The following is a 17,567-nucleotide window of genomic DNA, read 5'->3' on the forward strand; positions in this document are numbered from 1 at the left end:
TATTTATTATTTTAATTATTTGTAAAAATAAGAAAGTCAATTTTGAATTTTCTTATACTTGTTTGATTTCAGGGGGGGCAAATGCCCCTCCTTGCCCCCCCCCATGCGGACGCCCATGCACGGAGGGGTCGAGGGGATGCTGTTGCCAGTGCCAGTCGTTGCCACGTTCAAGTCGAAGGTAGGGCGACTGCGGCGGAGCCGGAGCACCGTAACGATCGATTCGGCGGCAGAAACGGGAAGAACAGGAGCAGGATAACACTGTCATCATGGGCAAGCAAAACGGCGAGGATTTGGATCAGGATGCGCAAGAGCGGATGCTGAAGGAGGACAGCGCTGCAAAGATCGCGATCGAGAAAGATGAGAAGGATGAGAAGGCCACCGAGGTGAGGATCTCCTTCGTGGACTGTCCCTCACTTCTGCGGTTTTGATTCTCGCGAGATGCCCCGGCAAATTGGAGCTTTATCCGACGAGGATGAGCCTCGCGTTTATTTCTCCGCGAGCACTTAAGAAATTCTTTTGAAAATACGAAGCGAATTGAACGCTTCGATTTTTAGACCGACCCGTCTCGAAATCAGTTAACCTCAATCTCAATTCTGGCTGCAGCCTTGCGCTGCAGAGACATCGTTATTCTCGAACGTTCTCGTAACAAGAGCGGTTATCTCTTTGTTAGCTAGGTATTGTGCGCGTTCGCTGTCGCGACGGACACGCTTTTGTCTCGCCATTGTAACAACACATGCGATCGATCGAGCCTAAAAGAACGGAAAACAATGGCGAAATTTTTCGCAACGTGTGCCCTCGCGAATTGCGCGAAGGCAAATGGGATTATTTTTATGCAATTGAATAAATCTACTTTTCTTAATCTGAATCTATCGGGTCGTGAGAACGACCCGCGTCGCGAACCATAGAAGAATGGATCGATTAAGTTCGGAAGATACGCAAGTCCCATGAAAGTTGCGTCACATATGTGATTACAAAGGCTGGCCGCTCGGCGAGCACGTTATCAGCGCTTTACGTCATTCTATCCTTGTTTCACGTTTAATGAACGGTAAAGATAAAATGACACAACAACCGCTGATAGCGCGTTTCGCGAAACGCTGCCTTTTTATCTTATATAAGATATGTCTGATAAATATATAACGTAGAATTGTTAACTTCCAGAATTTACATGTTTAAACTTCATTGACTTTAATAAGCAGATAATAATTTCCTGAATTAATTTGATTTTTTTCACAGCCTTGTGATAATACATTTTCTTCGTTTGCTACGAGAAAAAATAATAAACTTGTAAAAGATACGAGTCTTGAGAAACACGTACTCGGCAATGACATTTATTACTTATATGTATAGTATATCATATATTTTTATTTGTTACATTTACTTAATACTTTGAGGATTAGCTCTTTATCACCTTGAGGTTCAATTGCTGTGTCAGTCTGATATATTTGTAATTATATACAAAGATAAATAGAAAGTAGCCAAATGTGGTTCGAGGCTGGGTTTTCATGTCTAATAATATTTCGATATAAATTTTAAATACATTTTCAGTTCTATAAAAATCCGCGTCCCGATTACTGTCGGACTTGAATCACAATCCTAAACCGAAATAGTTACATTATAACTTAAAATTGATCGTTAATTTAGTAATGATGCTAAGGCCACTTCGATTCGGCGATTAACTCCAATGGCCCATGTAGCAAGCTAACGTAATTTTGATATTAAAATGATATTTTGACGCGAAAATGATGATAAATAATGTCAGTTTACTATCTGGGCGTTTGAGTTAATCACTCATTAAAGTCAATCAAAGTTGAAGTGGTCAAAGTCCTTATAAGCATTTTAAAACTGCACAGAATTTATCGTGAAAAATATCACTCTATCCAGGTTTGAACCTAGACTTCCTACTACTCAGGACAAACATCTTTTTCATTTCGACTATTGTGGCATGCGATAACATTTATCGCAATATAATCATATCTTCAATATTATAAACTCTCTTTTGATTTTTTTACTCGAGTTACTTCACAGTGTACGCTTTTCCGATAGGTGAAATTTATCTCGGAGAATGGCGACGCCAAAATCGATATCGAGATGGTGAAGGCGGTGCTGTCGGGAATGGGAAAGGAAGAATTGATGAAATTCGCAAATGATCCATTCTGGATTAGAATGAGATGGGCTTTATTCATCATCTTTTGGCTGATATGGGCAGCTATGTTGGCTGGTGCTATAGCTATCATCGTGATGGCGCCAAAGTGTTCTGCTCCTGAGCCAAAAAAATTGTGGGAAGAAAGTGCGATTGTTGAGCTAGATGCCTCAGACATTTTTAACGACGACTTGGCAAGACAGGAACTTACATTGAGCAGCTTAAAAGACCAACATATTAGGGCTATCTCCCTCTCATCTCTGGTGAAGGAAGGTTTTTACGGTATGTGCAGACTTAAAACAACATGCACATTTACGTTTATTTAATCCTTTATTTATTTATTCCTAAAATATATTAATTTTTTTATAACAGGAGGGGCCACAGATTTTAAATCCATGAGATCGGGAAACATCAGCGATTTGCAAAACTTCATCAAGATAGCAAAGGAAAAGGATCAACAGATCTTTTTGGAGTTGGATCCCAATCATTCCTCTATGTACCATCCGTGGTTTAAACGATCTGTAATTAGGGAGGATCCATTCACATCCTATTATGTCTGGGCTGATGGAATAATCAGCTCCGATGGAAAAGAAAGACGAAGTCCTCCGAATAATTGGGTTAGTCATGCTTCCTCTCTAACACAGTCATTCTCTAATGCAGAAAGACGATGACGCGTGTCAACTTAAAATGTACTGTTACAGTTGAGTGTATACGGTGAATCCGCGTGGGAATGGAACGAAGAAAGGGGTCAATATTATCTTCATCAATTTAATAAGTCACAACCTGATTTGAACTACAACAACCCAGCAGTGGTGAAAGAGTTTGGAGTAGGTTTCTCGCGTTCTATTTTTAATTTCGATCGATTTATCACGCCTTGATTTATATCTTACATCCTATTTAAGGGTATCTTGCTGTACTGGCTTCAATTAGGCATTAGCGGTTTTCGCTTGGCAAACACTCAATATCTAACAGAAGATCCAGAGCTTCGCGACGAGTCTAGGAGCATTCTTCCCGTAGAATGGAATAATTATCAGTCGCTGGTGCACGTTCACACGCGTGATCGTTCGGAGAACGCTGCGGTGTTGGCAAAATGGCAAGAGATAGTTCGCAACGAGACTGCCGGCAAAGGGTACGCTCGCTCTTTCATATTGTATCTTCGCCCAATTTTGCATGTCGATATCGGCTAACCTGGTATTCTTATTTACAGATTATTCGCGTTGCAAGATGATATCGGCGCAGATATTTTGCAAGTATATAATGAGAAAACAACGATCGACCTACCGCAGAGTTCGCATTTCCTCACTACTGCCAATGCGAGTATAAACGCGACGGACTTGCGTAAAAGTATATCACAATGGCTTGCGGTCACGCCATGGCCCGCATGGAATGTAAGTATAAGAAGATTAATTTTATCATATGATCTTAAAGCGGACATTTATGGTCTTTGTTGTGTAATTTCAAGTCGGATTTTTTTATAAATATGTGCATATATCAATTGCAGGTGAATGGCAAACAGCTTTCATTGAGGCAACGCATGCCTAAAGAAGTCGCCGATAGTATTGTATTAATGACCATGTTGTTACCGGGTACGCCAATTCTTCGATTCGAAGATGTCATGTCCGCGAAGGATGCATTTGCGACCTTGTCAAGTGCCCGAAACGGTTTAACATTCCTTCACGGAAACACAACTCTCAGAATAATAAACGGGACAGTCTTCGTATACGCGAGGTGAGCGAGTTAAATTTATTAAAATTTATTAAAAAATCGATGTGTTCTCGGTAAATCATCAATTTGAACAATGTACATACATATACTACTTACACTTTAACAAAAATTAAATATTTATTTGCGAGTCGCTTTCAGAAGCGTTGGACAACAGATTAGCGTAGTATATATTATGAACTATCGACTGATTAAGTGACTTTGAAAATTAATCGTTTTGATTGTTTTTCAGTCCTTTTTTATTTAAATATTTGATTTATAAGAAAGACAAATTAACAGAGTATACGTTCTGTACGCATGAATGAAGGAGATGGGTTTTAATTGGATAATTCGTCTTTATGCACACAATTGACTTCATATCGAGTTTACTCTCTCGGTCCGTATTCTCACGGTGCTTTTAGCGATACATTTTTCGCTTAATTTGCATTTCAAGTATCGGAAAGTATAACTTTGTAATAGATGGAAAAATTCCGAAGTATTTTTTACGTTGAATTAAATGTAACGTTGAATAGACCTGAAAATGCGGATTTGAAATGCTTTGCGCACATAATGAATACAAGTAGAATAACTAAAGATTAATTTTCCCTGTTCCACGCTTACTTATATGCAACACAGGAGTTGGTGAGTCCACGTACTAACGTATCGCGATTATGCTTCACTGTAAAAATTTAACTGTATGCAAGAATAATAAAACCAACTAACGATTGTACACTGCCGATTGAAAATTTAAGACTAGTCACTGGAAATGCTAATTATATGAAATAAAATCAAATTATGTATTATAATTTAACATTTGATATTTGTAATATTTTACTCAGTTTTATAATGAGTTATATTATAAAAGTTTTATAAAAATGATAGTTCACAGAAAATATTTTTTTACAAAATTTATGAGGAAAGCATTAAAGAATACCTTTTCGTCAAAGTATATATTCTTACATATCACGTTTTTTTACTAATCCAATTGTAATTTAACAATAAATTTATGTATTTATTTTTTTAATGGAAGATTTTTTTACCGATCTTCTAAAATAGTCCACAGCTCAATTTTGGAGAAAAAAAGGCTGTAATTTATTTTCTTGGAATTAAATAATGCTGTTAATCACAATGGTCTTAAATATAATGCTTATTTACTTTCAAATTAAAATAAAATATTGAATAAGGCATGAATTGAACTTTTGAATACGGTTTCACTGGAGTATTTTTAAATATTTGTATGTATAGTCTCAAACTTTTGACCAGTAGTGTACGCAACTACGTATATGACTTATTTTTTATTTGTACATACGCTTCAAAATATTTTGCTATGCTTAAATAAAGTACGAAAGTACATCAATAAATACGTAAATAAAATTTGTAGGCTAAAAAGCGGCAATCCCGGATATCTCGTAGCATATCAGACAGGGGACGAACCAGCCACTATAAATCTGTCTGGAATACCGCGGATATCGGAAGAAGTCAGTGTAGTGACGCATAGTCCTAACTACGTTCAAAATACAGAAATTATGAAGTAAGAATCTTTACGATTTTTAATGTGAAAATCTTTTTGAATTATATTCATTAATTTACTTTAATACCGAAATTTTATTTTGCAGGACAAAATTGCCATCAGACGCTGTGCCTATATCACCGAAAAGCACACTGATTTTAACATTTGTACCGAAGGAAGAGTCATAATCGACCCAAAGAATGATTCAAATGCCAGAGCAATCGGCTATATACGATTGCGTTTTTTGCTTTAATATACGGAACGATATAAGAAAATAAAGATTCGTATCAAAAAGATACTAAAAGATACTAGATTATAAAATTGAATTGCATGTAAATTTAAAATAAGTAGAAACTCAAAGTCAGGGTTGCCACAGACCTGAAAAACCGGGAAAAATCAGGGAAATTTAAAGTAGTCAGGGAAAACATGGAAAAATCAGGAAAAAATATAACAGAGCCTGGAATTTTGAACTTTGCTCCTTAAAAGGGATCCACCCTGATTCTGTAACTCTTAACAACAGTTCCGTATTATATTTTTTGTATGTATATTGCTTTTTCTGATTTGAAAATTCTTTTCCATAATTAAACAATAGAAAATAACAGAATAAAATGATTTTGTATGAAAATCGAAAAAAATATTCGAAAATTACGATTTTGTTCGAGACTCCTTTCTGTTATCGCAATCGAAAATACTCTGAATATTTAGCGATATTAAAGAAATGTCTACAGGAATCTTTCTGCTTTTACCATTAAGTTTTTTTCTGGTTCCCAAGCAACGGAAAATTCATTTATACCAAAGGAATTTTTTTTGTAATTTAATGCATAACATCAAAGCAATAATGTCAAAGATGTTAATAATTTATTGGTCTGAATTTGCATTTGGGATTATATTATGTTATTAAACTTCTAAATTTATGTTGCTTCTAATAATATGAGTTACTTTTCTTGTAATATGTATCTTCTAAATAAGCTAAACATTACAATTTAGAATTATATATTTAATACTGATCATGGAAAACTTTCCACTGTCGTCTGGAAATCATGAAAAAATCAGGGAATTTCAAAATTCATTTTCTGTGGCAACTCTGGAAGTTTTAAAAATGTGAAATTTCTTGAAAGATACGCAAAAACTTGATTTATTCGTATATTGAAGGTATAGTGTGAACAAAATGCTTTATTTGAATATATATCTGTGTGCAACTATTATATCTCAATATCTGTGTGCAGCAATGAAAGTGTCAAATCTCAATGTCCATACGTATAATAAAATATATGTAGCAAGCATAAAAAATACAAAGATTTATAACTTAAAAAGGGAGGGAAGGAGGGCATCCTATCTGAAATTACACTGTTAAAAAAGATCTTTATTAAAAGAATACAACGATGCTTTCAGACGCATGTCCGCAAATTCTTGATTTTTATTACATAATAAATACACAGCCTAAATATATCAATCTTGAATAGGAGTAGGAGATAGTATATACAAGTATGTTCTGTTTGGAAGATTTATTCGATATGAAGCTTATGTGGATCGGTGAATTTCGCCGTTATGATGTAAAACAGAGCTGGTAAGACGACTAAGAGCAACATTGCGGGATGAATGCTGATTCCGCGAAGAGTCGCGACCGCTATCACGCCGTATCCATGCAGCAGCCAGTGGCCCAAAATAACGATCACGTTCTTTATATCCGAAACGGAGCTCAGCAGTAACGACTTTACCGTTTGGTTCAGTTTAAACGCAAAATGCGCTGCATTCGAAAGCACCGATAGAATAATAGTAATATAAGGAAAAGAGTAATCTGTGTACAAAAAAAAATGTAATTAGCATGTGATTTTATGGCAGTCTGTAGAGGACGCGTTCCGTTTTATGCATCGTTCACATGTTTTATTCTTGTTTAGCATTCAGTGACCAAGGATAAAATGATATACATGAAACGGAATGCATCCAGAATATATGCGTACATATTAGACCTCCTCCTACGGCGTGGAGCAGCGCAAGAATTGGATAGAAATACAACGCTGCATAAATAGAGAACTTGCCCTGCTTTGGCAAAAATTTCCTGACTATTAGTGGCCTTATTAATAACATAAGGACTATTCCTAAGGCGTAGAAGACAAAAACCATAGTGTACCTGCAAGATCATAAAGTAATGTAAATTAAAAATATACAATGTATACCAATATAATGAAGGATATTCTAATAGATTCTAACAGAATATCTGTTGAAAATAATGATTTTTATTAAACTTCTGAAAATGTTGCATTGGTATTTGGTAATGCATTTCTGTGAAAACTAGCAAGATTATAGCAGTAAATCTGATCTTTTACTATTCGATTAGATATTAAAAGTATCGAAGATCTACTACTGCTGTAATCTTGCTAATTTTAGTCACAGAAATGCATTACAATCTAAAAGATGTATAAGAAAAATTTTTTATTCTGATATAATACTAACAACGGATAAACTGCCTCCTGTGTGCAGTGTAAGGTCGCTTCGTAATTGGGATTCGGATTATGCAGCAGCGTGTACCAGTCCGATAATTTTTTCGCCTTGCACGACTTGATACTGAACGTCCCGATGGGATGTGTCAGCTGCAGGACTATGAGGGATGCCACGACCACCTCGAACAATGCGGACAGGTGAAGGACGATCACCTCTTTGGGTATATTACGACGCATAGCCACCATGTCGATGCAGAACCAATGCAGCACCAAGGCTAGCAGAACCATGAAGCCAAGATAGAGCCAGTCGTAGAACATCGGCGCGTCCTCGCAGGGTTCGCACGCCGATGAGGCGTTGGCGCGGAAGCCGCGAGGGCAAGCACCACAATCGCTCCAATTTCCATCCGATAACCATTCCCTACCGCAGTACAGTCCGGGACACCGCGTAAGGACATTCATGGTGTCACTCTGCTTTCCTCGAAAGCTTTTCTAAAAATAAGGAACATCTTTAACTTACCGAAATTACTGATACATTTGTAACACTAAACCTCCTTTTTAAATCTTACAAGGGAATGGTTAAAACTGTTACTCACCAATTTCGATGAGTTTTGGATATGTTGCAAAGTATCAATAAATATAAACGTGTATTTTTTTATTTGCTTATATCTCAAGGTTTAGAGGTTGAATCAACCCCTCGAAAATAATGGATTTTTTTCATTTTCAGTGAATGTCTTTGAAACTATGAAATAAAAAATGTTTTATATAACAGTTTTAAGGTTTTTTTTTATTTTTTATAACATTCTCACATTTTTTAAAATTTGTTAAACTTTTTAATTTATCCCTATTCCCAATCCTATAACTTTTTGAGCTAAGCAGATAACAAAAATTGTGTCTAATATTTTTTCATGTTCTGCAACATATTCAAAGTCCATCAAAATCGATAAGAAAGTTTTGATCGTTCTCATGTTATTAATATCTCTTATTATTATTCTCTTGATATTAGTAAAAAATTTTACCTGGTTTTCTTATAAATCCTATAATTTGGAATGTTCTAAATTTTCTTTTCTCCATCTACTTTCATATATTATATGAAAGTTAAGGTTAACTTGCTTCAATTGCTCTTTTTTTTTAAAAAGAGTGCTTCCAACTGTAAGAAGTTATAGGCTATATTTTTGATTAGATGTATACTTTTTATAAGTTATGCCAAATTATACTTTCCAATCTTCACAATACAGCACAGATTTCTGTACTATACAGTATACAGTATAGAAATTTGTGCAATAAAGTTAACCAACTTCACATACAATCCAGTCTGTTAGTTCTAACTTGTTTTAACATACAAAGTGAGATAATTAGATTAAGTAGGAGTTAACAAATTAGATTGTATGTGAAGTTAGTTAACTTTATTGTAAAAACTGAAAATATAATTTGTTCTAGATTTGTCAAGAGGAAATTTTGAAAGTGACTGCTGCAAATTTTATCGATAGAATGATAACAGGAATACTTTGTTAACAGAATATAATAGCAAATTGACTGCAAAAACTAAGCCAGAAACTAAGCTAGAACCTGCAATTTCGTAACCGAATGAAATATCGTATGTTCCATTTAAAACGAAATGACGAATTCTGTTTGATCTCTGCCGACAATCTGCTGTAACACTGCCAGCAAAAACACGAATTAAAACACGAATACAGATGATACTGGATCTGTTGCAATATCTAAGCAAATCTGCTGCCAATTTGTTGTCATACTGGAACAATTTGCTTATTCTTACTAGGAGGTTCACGTGTTACATATTTGATAGACTTTTTCTTCTTTCTTCCAATATATATTCGGTCTTTAGAAAACAAAATATTAGCCTTTACCTTTTCCACCTTCCTCTGGTTTCAAATTTTACATCTATTTTTCCTCTGTTAATCGATATCTTGTCATTTAGGAGACAATATTTCGCTTTGTCATCCAACTCGTCAGGGATCTCTTCTCGCTGCTGAGATGACAAAGATGTATTTTTAATTAACTTTTTTTATATAACAAACAAGGTATCTCTTCTCTTTAAGGCTTCAAACCACTTCAAACGACATAAATACGAGCTGTCAACAGCGTCAACAACTACTATCCATTTAATCCATTGTCAACTTTTGCGAAAAAAACGACATCTGGAACAAGCTATGATTATTGCTAACTCGCAGGAAACTCGCGCTTCCTCCGTCGGTAAAGTCGCTCGTGCGATATTTATGGAATTACGACGAGATCGACGATGAATGACGTAAAGGAGTTATTTATAAATTAATGTGCATTTGTTTAGACGGCACCTTTGAGGCCTCAAACGCTATATCGTAACGTTATAATTATCGCTAAAATCGTTACACTAATTAAGGAGTCGGATAATAATTATAATAGAGGTAAAAACTCTTGTATGACATTTGACATTTTATTACGTGTATATATTTTGATATGCATTGTCGAGGCATTAATTTATTACGATGACATTGAAAAGATTTGTAGTCCCAAGAAACGTACATATACATATATATGTGAATGCGAAAAAAATTAAAACCGTAATCACAAGAACTTTCAAATAATTAGTCTAAATATATAAATTCAAAAATTATATTCGTATTCCAAGTTTAAATTAAAATTTTCCACAATGCGACTAATCGTAATGATAAAAATTGCAATACGTAACAGTTTACATTAAATTAATTTAAATTAACATTTGATACAATACAATTTTTTTAATAATTTTGTAAAAAGTTCAATCTTTTAAAGCTATACATTTGATCTAAAAACGGATTTTAAAGCATTCGTATTTTTTGAAGTTTGTATTCTTCAACATCTCAGGAGATTTCAAGTAATTTCAAATAACTCACAATTCCTCGTGATTGAATGGATCGAAAATTCGAGAGAGAGACAGAGAGAAAAAGAAAGAGCGAGAGCAAAAGATCGAAGTCGTCAGTATGCGCATCCGTAAAAGCGGCAAACGTGATTCGTCATTAACGATCGAGTCCACGCGTCCACGCCATCTTCCGTTTTAACACGATGACCCGCGCATCGATCGCAAGGGCGATAGCTGGCCAATGGCACACAGTTACTCGCAGTGGCGCGCCATTGGTCGGGATCCGCGGCATGCCGCCGTCGACCGATACGCGACGGCGCACGCCATTGGTCGGAAGTCTGCGGCGCGCCGCCACCGGTAGGCGCGCGCGAAAAAGTTGGCTGCGCGACGCCGCCGCCACCTGCAGCGCTCGGGCGCCTCCGTCGACGTTCGGCCGCCTCCGGCCGACGATTGCCGACCGCATATTACTATTTTCAGGCACGCAGGGGCACCTCTTGACGGATTTTCAATAAGTGACGAGGGCGGCGGTGTGCGGCGCGATAGCCTCGAGAGATCCGACTCCACTTTTTTTTCTGCGCGTGTGATTCGCCTCGCGAATCGTCGCGAACGGACGTGAGCCTCCCCCCCTGACATAGGAGCGGCACGGTTCACGCGCGGTGGTGGCGGCGGACGAGCGGAGATTCGGACAGGGCGGAGTGGAGTGGTGAGTGCGCGCGCGAGACAACGAGTGGACTAGTGGAGAGCAGCGGTGACAAAAGTGAAGCCGAAGGCAAGAGACTCTGGTGAGAGGAGAACACACACGCCAGCCGAGTAGCCAGCTAGGACAAGCAACAGCGAACCACGCAAGAGGCGATGTTGGGCCACATTCCGGCGACTCTCGACGCCTGACGTACGGTCGCGTTTGTTCCGCCGGAAAATGAGAGATAGACCTCCACGTCGCAGCGAGCAGCTGATGGCGGCCGTGCCCAGTAGTGCTATCGAGTGCTGCTCCTAACATACACGTCTACCCCAAAACGTCGTTGTTCACCGCATATCGGCGTACGGGCGTGCGAGCAGCGAGTAGAAGGAGGTGGTGGAGGCGGAGGAAGAGAGCGGAGTACCAAGTTGGTGGCGTTCGTCTTCGGCGGTCGCCGCCGTGAAAAGGGAGTCCAGCGGCAGCAGCGTCGACGGCGACTCTCCGCTTAGCGGATCGCGCCCGTCCTACCCCAAGCGATTGTATATACCGTATGCGTATGCGCGCGGCCACATTACCCGCGGCCATACTTCCTACGCGAACGTGCGCCGCCGGATCAACTTTACGCGCAAGTCGTTCTATTTCGTAACGGTGCTTCTCTATCCCTCTTCGGCCACCGGCGAGGTTCGCGGCACGGTGCTTGACTCGGCGCGCGCGGGCAGCACGGTGTCTGTCTGCCAGTGCCTGCGTGCGTGCGTACGTGCGTGCGAGCGTACGTGCGTGCGTGCGCGCGTGTGTGCAACGAGTGAGTGAGTGAACGAGCAAATCGCGACATCGTCCGGAGAGGCGTCCTCGACTCCGAGCGATCAACCGACGAAATCAGCATCAGCGACGGCGACTGTCCGCCTTCAACCGGCGCCGTCATCGTTGTCGTCGTCATCGTCGTGGTTGTCGTCGTTGCCGTCGTCGTCGTCGTCGTCGTTGTCGTCGTCGTCGTGTCGTCGTCGTCGTTGTCGTCGTCGTTGTCGTCGTTGTCGTCGTCGTCGACGATCGAATCTACACTGCATTGCAAACAAGTCGAGGTGGGAATTGGGAAGGTAACTGCCGGAAGAGAGTCGCCGGTCGGGCGTTTTACAACGTCGTACCGCCGCGTTTCACATACCTCTCGCACGGTGTAGGTGGGAGCACCTACGTTTCGCGGAAGGAAGAAAGAACGGACGGACGGATGGACACAGCACACGGGCGTGCGTCCGCATGTGACAACGCCTAGCCGTCTAAAGATCATCGCGCCCCGTCTTCCCGGTGACGGTGACGGAGACAATCTGAAAGCCGGTTGAGACTCGACAGTGCGAGTGCCGCGCGGGCGGAAACGAAACCGAAGGTCTCGAAGGGGCGACGGGCGGGGAGCGCAGTGAAAGAGTCTCTCTCTCGATCTGATCTCTGCGTCAACCGGAGGAAACGAGTAGCTACCCCCCGTGTATTTGTGCTATGCGCGACGAACGTCCTCCTCTACATCGAGCGCACCTCATCGTCATCCTCCACCTCCGCTACCTCCTCTCGCTGCTCGGCGCGCAACGTTAACGCGTGTGTGTGTCCGTGAGTGTCGCGGGGATCGGGGAAACAAGCAGAAGAAAAAAAGAGGAGAGAGAATTAATGCGATCGGGTATAAAGCCGCGTCACGTGCATCCGTAGTAGCCTGTAGCAGTGTGTGCCTTTCTTTCCTTCCCCTCGTGTGAGTTTAGAGTGTGTGTTATTCGTCGCAGTCGTGGCCACGGAATGCGGCCTCCTCGGGGCGGAGGTGATCTTGGTCTCTAGTCGCGTGACGAGCCCCCCCGCTGTCCGCGCGCAAAGGTGGACACCCGGAGGAAACTAGCGCGAGGTGCGAGCGCTCCTGTTTGAACATTACCAGGACAGTCCCACAGTGCCTCCGTTAAATGCCAAAATGTCGTCGAATGCCTTTGTGGACAGGATAGATCCCTTCGCCAAGCGATCCCTCAAAAAGAAGTCCAAGAAGTCACAGGGCTCCTCCCGCTATCGCAACTCGCAGGATGTCGAACTCCAGCAGTTGCCCCTGCTCAAAGGTTAGTTCGACGTATAGAGAGATCTTTCCCCGCTTTTATTTCAAATGTTCTGGGTCTGTCTTAACGACGGAGAGGAGCGATTTTGATTACTTATTAGATTACTACTATAATCTCATATTAGATTTACTTTTTATTATTGATTTTTTGTAAATACTATTAGTCGCGCTCTAAGCTAGGTCAAACTACAATGTATTTTTAACGTGAAACGAGATGAGAAAGATTTCTTCAAGGAAATTCAAGCGGAATATCGAAAATAAAAGCTATCGGAATCTCGTAGGGAATTATGCAAGATTTTTTGAGAACTCATCCACTTGTAGTTTTTTATTGCGAGTATATCGGCTCGTTTATTCGATACCTTGACTCATCGTACTTTTATCTTTAGCAGCGATAAATCATGTGAAAAATTGATCTTGGTCATCGTAAAGTTACGCTGCTGAGGAAAGCAGTGTAGAGAATGTTTGAAGTTTGTTCAACTCTCTATGCAATTCTCTATATCTAGCGACTTTCTCACGAATAAAGCGGCATGGTTTAATCATAATATCCTTGGAGTCATTGAATAATTGGCAACAAGTCTGTCATCCCGAACTTAAGCAGTTGCATCATGTGTATGGTATTACGTTCATCGGTAAACATATCACTCGGTTTTTTTCGTTACGTTACGTCGCTACTGAGAAGCGCCGCGTTGCACTAACGAATGTTTCAGGGGCGGACGATTTCACGTCCTTTCGCAGCCTCCACGAGGGTATCGTCGTTAATAGCACCTATATATTATCTCGTATATTTACTGACAACACTATTAACACATTAAGTATGGTTGGTAGATCGCAAAAAATTGTTTATTACGACGTTATACTACGCTCACACACTTAGTGTGCATTAATCTGTCGGGAGATAAACGTGAAGATGACCTTACAATTCGGTGCGGTGTATTTTAATCCAGCAGTCACCGCCGGATTATCGGGAGGTAACAGCTGGATTAAAATGCAAATCGACATCCTTCGAAAAGCCGCGCTTCGACTCCTCAAGACGTGATTGTTGCATACGCGAGGCACACGTGTACACGTCTCCCGGGACTCGCGTGCGTGCTAATTCGAGCGTCAAAGATTGGGTGACCAGTGCGGGCTGACGTTTTAACGACGCCGTAGAAAGCATCGACGAGTTTCGATAATGGTTAATAATCTTTCATTTGTCACCGTGTCCTGACACTCTAGTTTGGATGCAATCTTGTGGAGTTTTCTGCAGAGTCCTTTCAGTCTCTGCAACGCGCTCGATTGCACCTCCGATGGCTTATTTGAGGTCGAACATACCGATAAAAGAGATACTAAAGGTCTCGGTGAAGCCGACGTAAACTTCAACGTAATTCCAACCTCTGTCGACGTAGATGAAACCATCACTGTTCACGAGAAAATTGTTAGCCGACCATCCTTTGCTCTCGACGTGGAAACTTCCGCAAGTTCCGGAGGGATCTCTCAGATGCGATCTGCACCCCAACTGCCCGCTACAGGGCATCGCGTCAGTCTGAGTAGTGACGAACACGTAGGATGCCGACAAGCGCAGTTTCATCAGGAATGCCGCGAACCGCGTGGCGCCTCTTGCGCCTCTTAAATGATACAACTCATTTTTCACGGCACCTGCAAATCATACGCACTTCAGGTTCGCGATCAAGTGTGAAATAAATCATGTTATTTGTATTAGACTACACATCGATAATTGCAAACAGGATTGAGAACAAATTCCACATTTTTGGATGAATTCCATGCCAATGATAAAAATTAGTATTTTCCGAAAAAAAAACCGGCAAAAATTAATCTTTTCTATTAAAAACGATAAAATAAATAGAAAAATTTTTTTATCGATAGTCTAATTTATAAACAGCACAGCTTTATGTTGATAAAAATTTTTTATCTTGTTACTATTGCATTTTTCTTATTAAATTAAAAATTAATATAAAATTTAATAACATTTATATTATCAAAGTTTTTATTTTAAAAATGTATTTTGTATGTTAATTTGAATTAAAAAGGCTTTATTATTATAAGATTTCATTACTATTGATTCATTATTGGTTGATTTTTTTTTCTTTTATCGTAGTGATTAGTAGATATAATTTACTAATTAAAGCAAAAATTTGCGTGAGGCTGTGTGTGTAAATATATTTTAGTGTGACATATTAGTCATTCTGTATAATTTTTGCTAGTTTATTCCATTGGATAAGTTTGAGCAGAAAGGATCCTCTCTGGTTCGAGACAGAAAGAACCGGAATTTACCATAGTTTTTTCCATTAAACTTTTCCGGCTAACTTTGATGGTAAACTGAAGATTAGAATTCGATCAAATCAATTTAATTTCGTTTCAGTCTGATTCATTCTGATTGGTTGAACTCTAATCTTCGATTTGTAATCCTCAATCTTTAATACGTATAATCGATACAAGTTTGAAATAAGTTTAACGCTCAACACATCAATAATCTTGCCAAGCGCGTAAAACGCGGTCGGTAAATCGTAGCGCGATTGAACGAAGAGCGAAGAGACAAAGAGAAGGAAATAGCAAAAAAAAAACAAGAAAAAGAAAAAATGCTTTATAAATTTCGGAGTCGTAATGGTGAGGAATAGTGTGAATATCGCCACATGACCACGGTTTATTCCACCAGATATGATGCTTTGTGACGACCATCTGCCGAATGGTGAAACACTTGTTACACACGACTGTAAAAGTTTGTTTACAGAACGTAGCCAGCGGGCACCGATATCGCCTGCCTGGCTTTCGCTGCTCTCGCGAAACAACGAGACACACCAACCGCGGTACATTGTGGCACACGGATACGCCTCCGGCGTGGAGAACCCACGCGCGAACCGCAGCTAATTGTTACAAGAATCCGTGTCCCGATTTGCGGTCTATTGATCGATACATGATAATGCATGCAATCAGTTTTTCACTTTGAATTGACCCAGAAGGATATCCCGCGATATTTTCACCCATGGTACCGCTCGCTGAGTTTCATCGTATATTCGCTTTCTGGACACGCGCATACCCAACATACTGTCGTCCGAAAGAAGCGATCGGGGTTATCGATGTGCGACTGTGTATATAATTCGTTTTATGATCGAATTCGCCACTCGAGTGAATGTAACGGCTGGAAAACGTAACGAACAACGTGCAACGGACAACTTGCTTGATAAGAAAATAAGAGAAAAACGAACGAGCTTCCGAGACTTCGATGATAATTGCGAGAAGGAAAATGAAGAAATATATGTTACCCTGCTGTCATTTCCGTATTTGGCCGAAATATCCCTATAGGATGATAAGTGACAGCTGGTGAATAATGTTGAATCGTAATTGTTGCAATTAGAATTAATATTCTGGCACGAAAAGACCTTTTAACATTGTTATCGCTATCAAGAGTATCCAGAATGCAAGTGCCAACAATGAATACAACGCACAGGATCAAACTTTCATTTCGGCTTTATCTCTGGAAAAAGATGGTCATATTAAAGTGTATATATAAAATACGTATATCGTTTACGATGATCGTTAAAAGTAATCTTGATTGAGCACGATTCATCCACGAACAGTATTCTATAACGCTTTATTCTGTAATCGCGCAAATTATTTGTCTGTCCTGGCGTTTCGCTCATATTCTTGCCTGCCGCCGAGTCGAGCTCGTTTGCCCCGTGGAATTATGTACAGTTGACGATAAGTACAATTGAGACCGTGGCGCGTAAACATGACAAAGAAAAGAAAAGATGCGTTATCGGCTTTTACTCTTCTATTACGTAATCGACAAGGAGGGGGGGGGCGGAGGGGGGTCAGGACCGTCGTCGATTATGCCACTATTCGTCGCCACTCCGCCGAGGGTTTTCCGAGACGGAAATGCCTTCGTAAGCGCGATCGTGACTCAAAGCGCGTACTTGCTTTTGTGTTGAATCGACCGCGACTCAGACTACACGTTTCCGCCGTCGCGTCGTAGGATCTATTTTTGGAGAGATACAAAGACAAGAACAGCAATGTGATGTCCGTCGCGATAGATGGGAAAGGGGGAGGAGACCATGATCGTCACGCGATATGAATCCCAAAGATTCTGGATTCGCAGCCGCGATCGAACGATGCGACGTTCCCAGTGTGCGTGAAATAGTAGTAACTTTACCACGTGTAGTATTCTCACACACACACGCACGCACGCACGCAC

At 40.1% G+C, this 17,567-nt stretch overlaps 3 protein-coding genes across 7 annotated transcripts in view; 2 read left to right on the forward strand and 1 right to left on the reverse strand.

Annotated features, from left to right (window-relative positions):
* Positions 1–136: 136 nt before the first annotated feature.
* On the forward strand, positions 137–6,641 carry LOC105448000 (maltase 1). 2 transcript variants are annotated; one of them, XM_011686360.1, is made up of 10 exons: positions 137–383; positions 2,044–2,422; positions 2,513–2,757; positions 2,842–2,967; positions 3,043–3,269; positions 3,348–3,528; positions 3,642–3,868; positions 4,478–4,483; positions 5,223–5,372; positions 5,458–6,641. In XM_011686360.1, exons 1-10 carry the CDS (start codon positions 267–269, stop codon positions 5,537–5,539), a joined length of 1,740 nt encoding a protein of 579 aa, XP_011684662.1. In that variant the 5' UTR covers positions 137–266; the 3' UTR covers positions 5,540–6,641. The 2 variants fall into 2 exon arrangements, with proteins under 2 accessions (XP_011684662.1, XP_011684669.1); XM_011686367.1 differs by lacking the exon at positions 4,478–4,483.
* Positions 6,642–6,699: 58 nt separating this feature from the next.
* Positions 6,700–9,986, reverse strand: LOC105447978 (JNK1/MAPK8-associated membrane protein). 4 transcript variants are annotated; one of them, XM_011686325.1, is made up of 5 exons: positions 9,658–9,983; positions 8,809–8,939; positions 7,806–8,281; positions 7,313–7,482; positions 6,700–7,149 (listed from the first exon to the last, which is right to left on the reverse strand). In XM_011686325.1, exons 3-5 carry the CDS (start codon positions 8,249–8,251, stop codon positions 6,857–6,859), a joined length of 909 nt encoding a protein of 302 aa, XP_011684627.1. In that variant the 5' UTR covers positions 8,252–8,281; positions 8,809–8,939; positions 9,658–9,983; the 3' UTR covers positions 6,700–6,856. The 4 variants fall into 4 exon arrangements, with proteins under 4 accessions (XP_011684627.1, XP_011684631.1, XP_011684640.1 ...); XM_011686329.1 differs by having other exon boundaries at positions 8,809–8,956; XM_011686338.1 differs by lacking the exon at positions 9,658–9,983 and adding an exon at positions 9,359–9,641.
* Positions 9,987–12,320: 2,334 nt separating this feature from the next.
* LOC105448013 (serine/threonine-protein phosphatase 2A 56 kDa regulatory subunit epsilon isoform) overlaps positions 12,321–17,567 on the forward strand; it is a 39,309-nt gene continuing 34,062 nt past the window's right edge. The window contains exon 1 of the mRNA XM_011686375.1: positions 12,321–13,382. Coding sequence (XP_011684677.1) covers positions 13,244–13,382 — 139 coding nt within the window. The 5' untranslated portion in view covers positions 12,321–13,243. The remainder of the gene's footprint in view (positions 13,383–17,567) is intronic.

Source organism: Wasmannia auropunctata, unplaced genomic scaffold (assembly GCF_000956235.1).
Source record: "Wasmannia auropunctata unplaced genomic scaffold, wasmannia.A_1.0 LD336116.1, whole genome shotgun sequence".
NCBI classification, from domain to species: domain Eukaryota; kingdom Metazoa; phylum Arthropoda; class Insecta; order Hymenoptera; family Formicidae; genus Wasmannia; species Wasmannia auropunctata.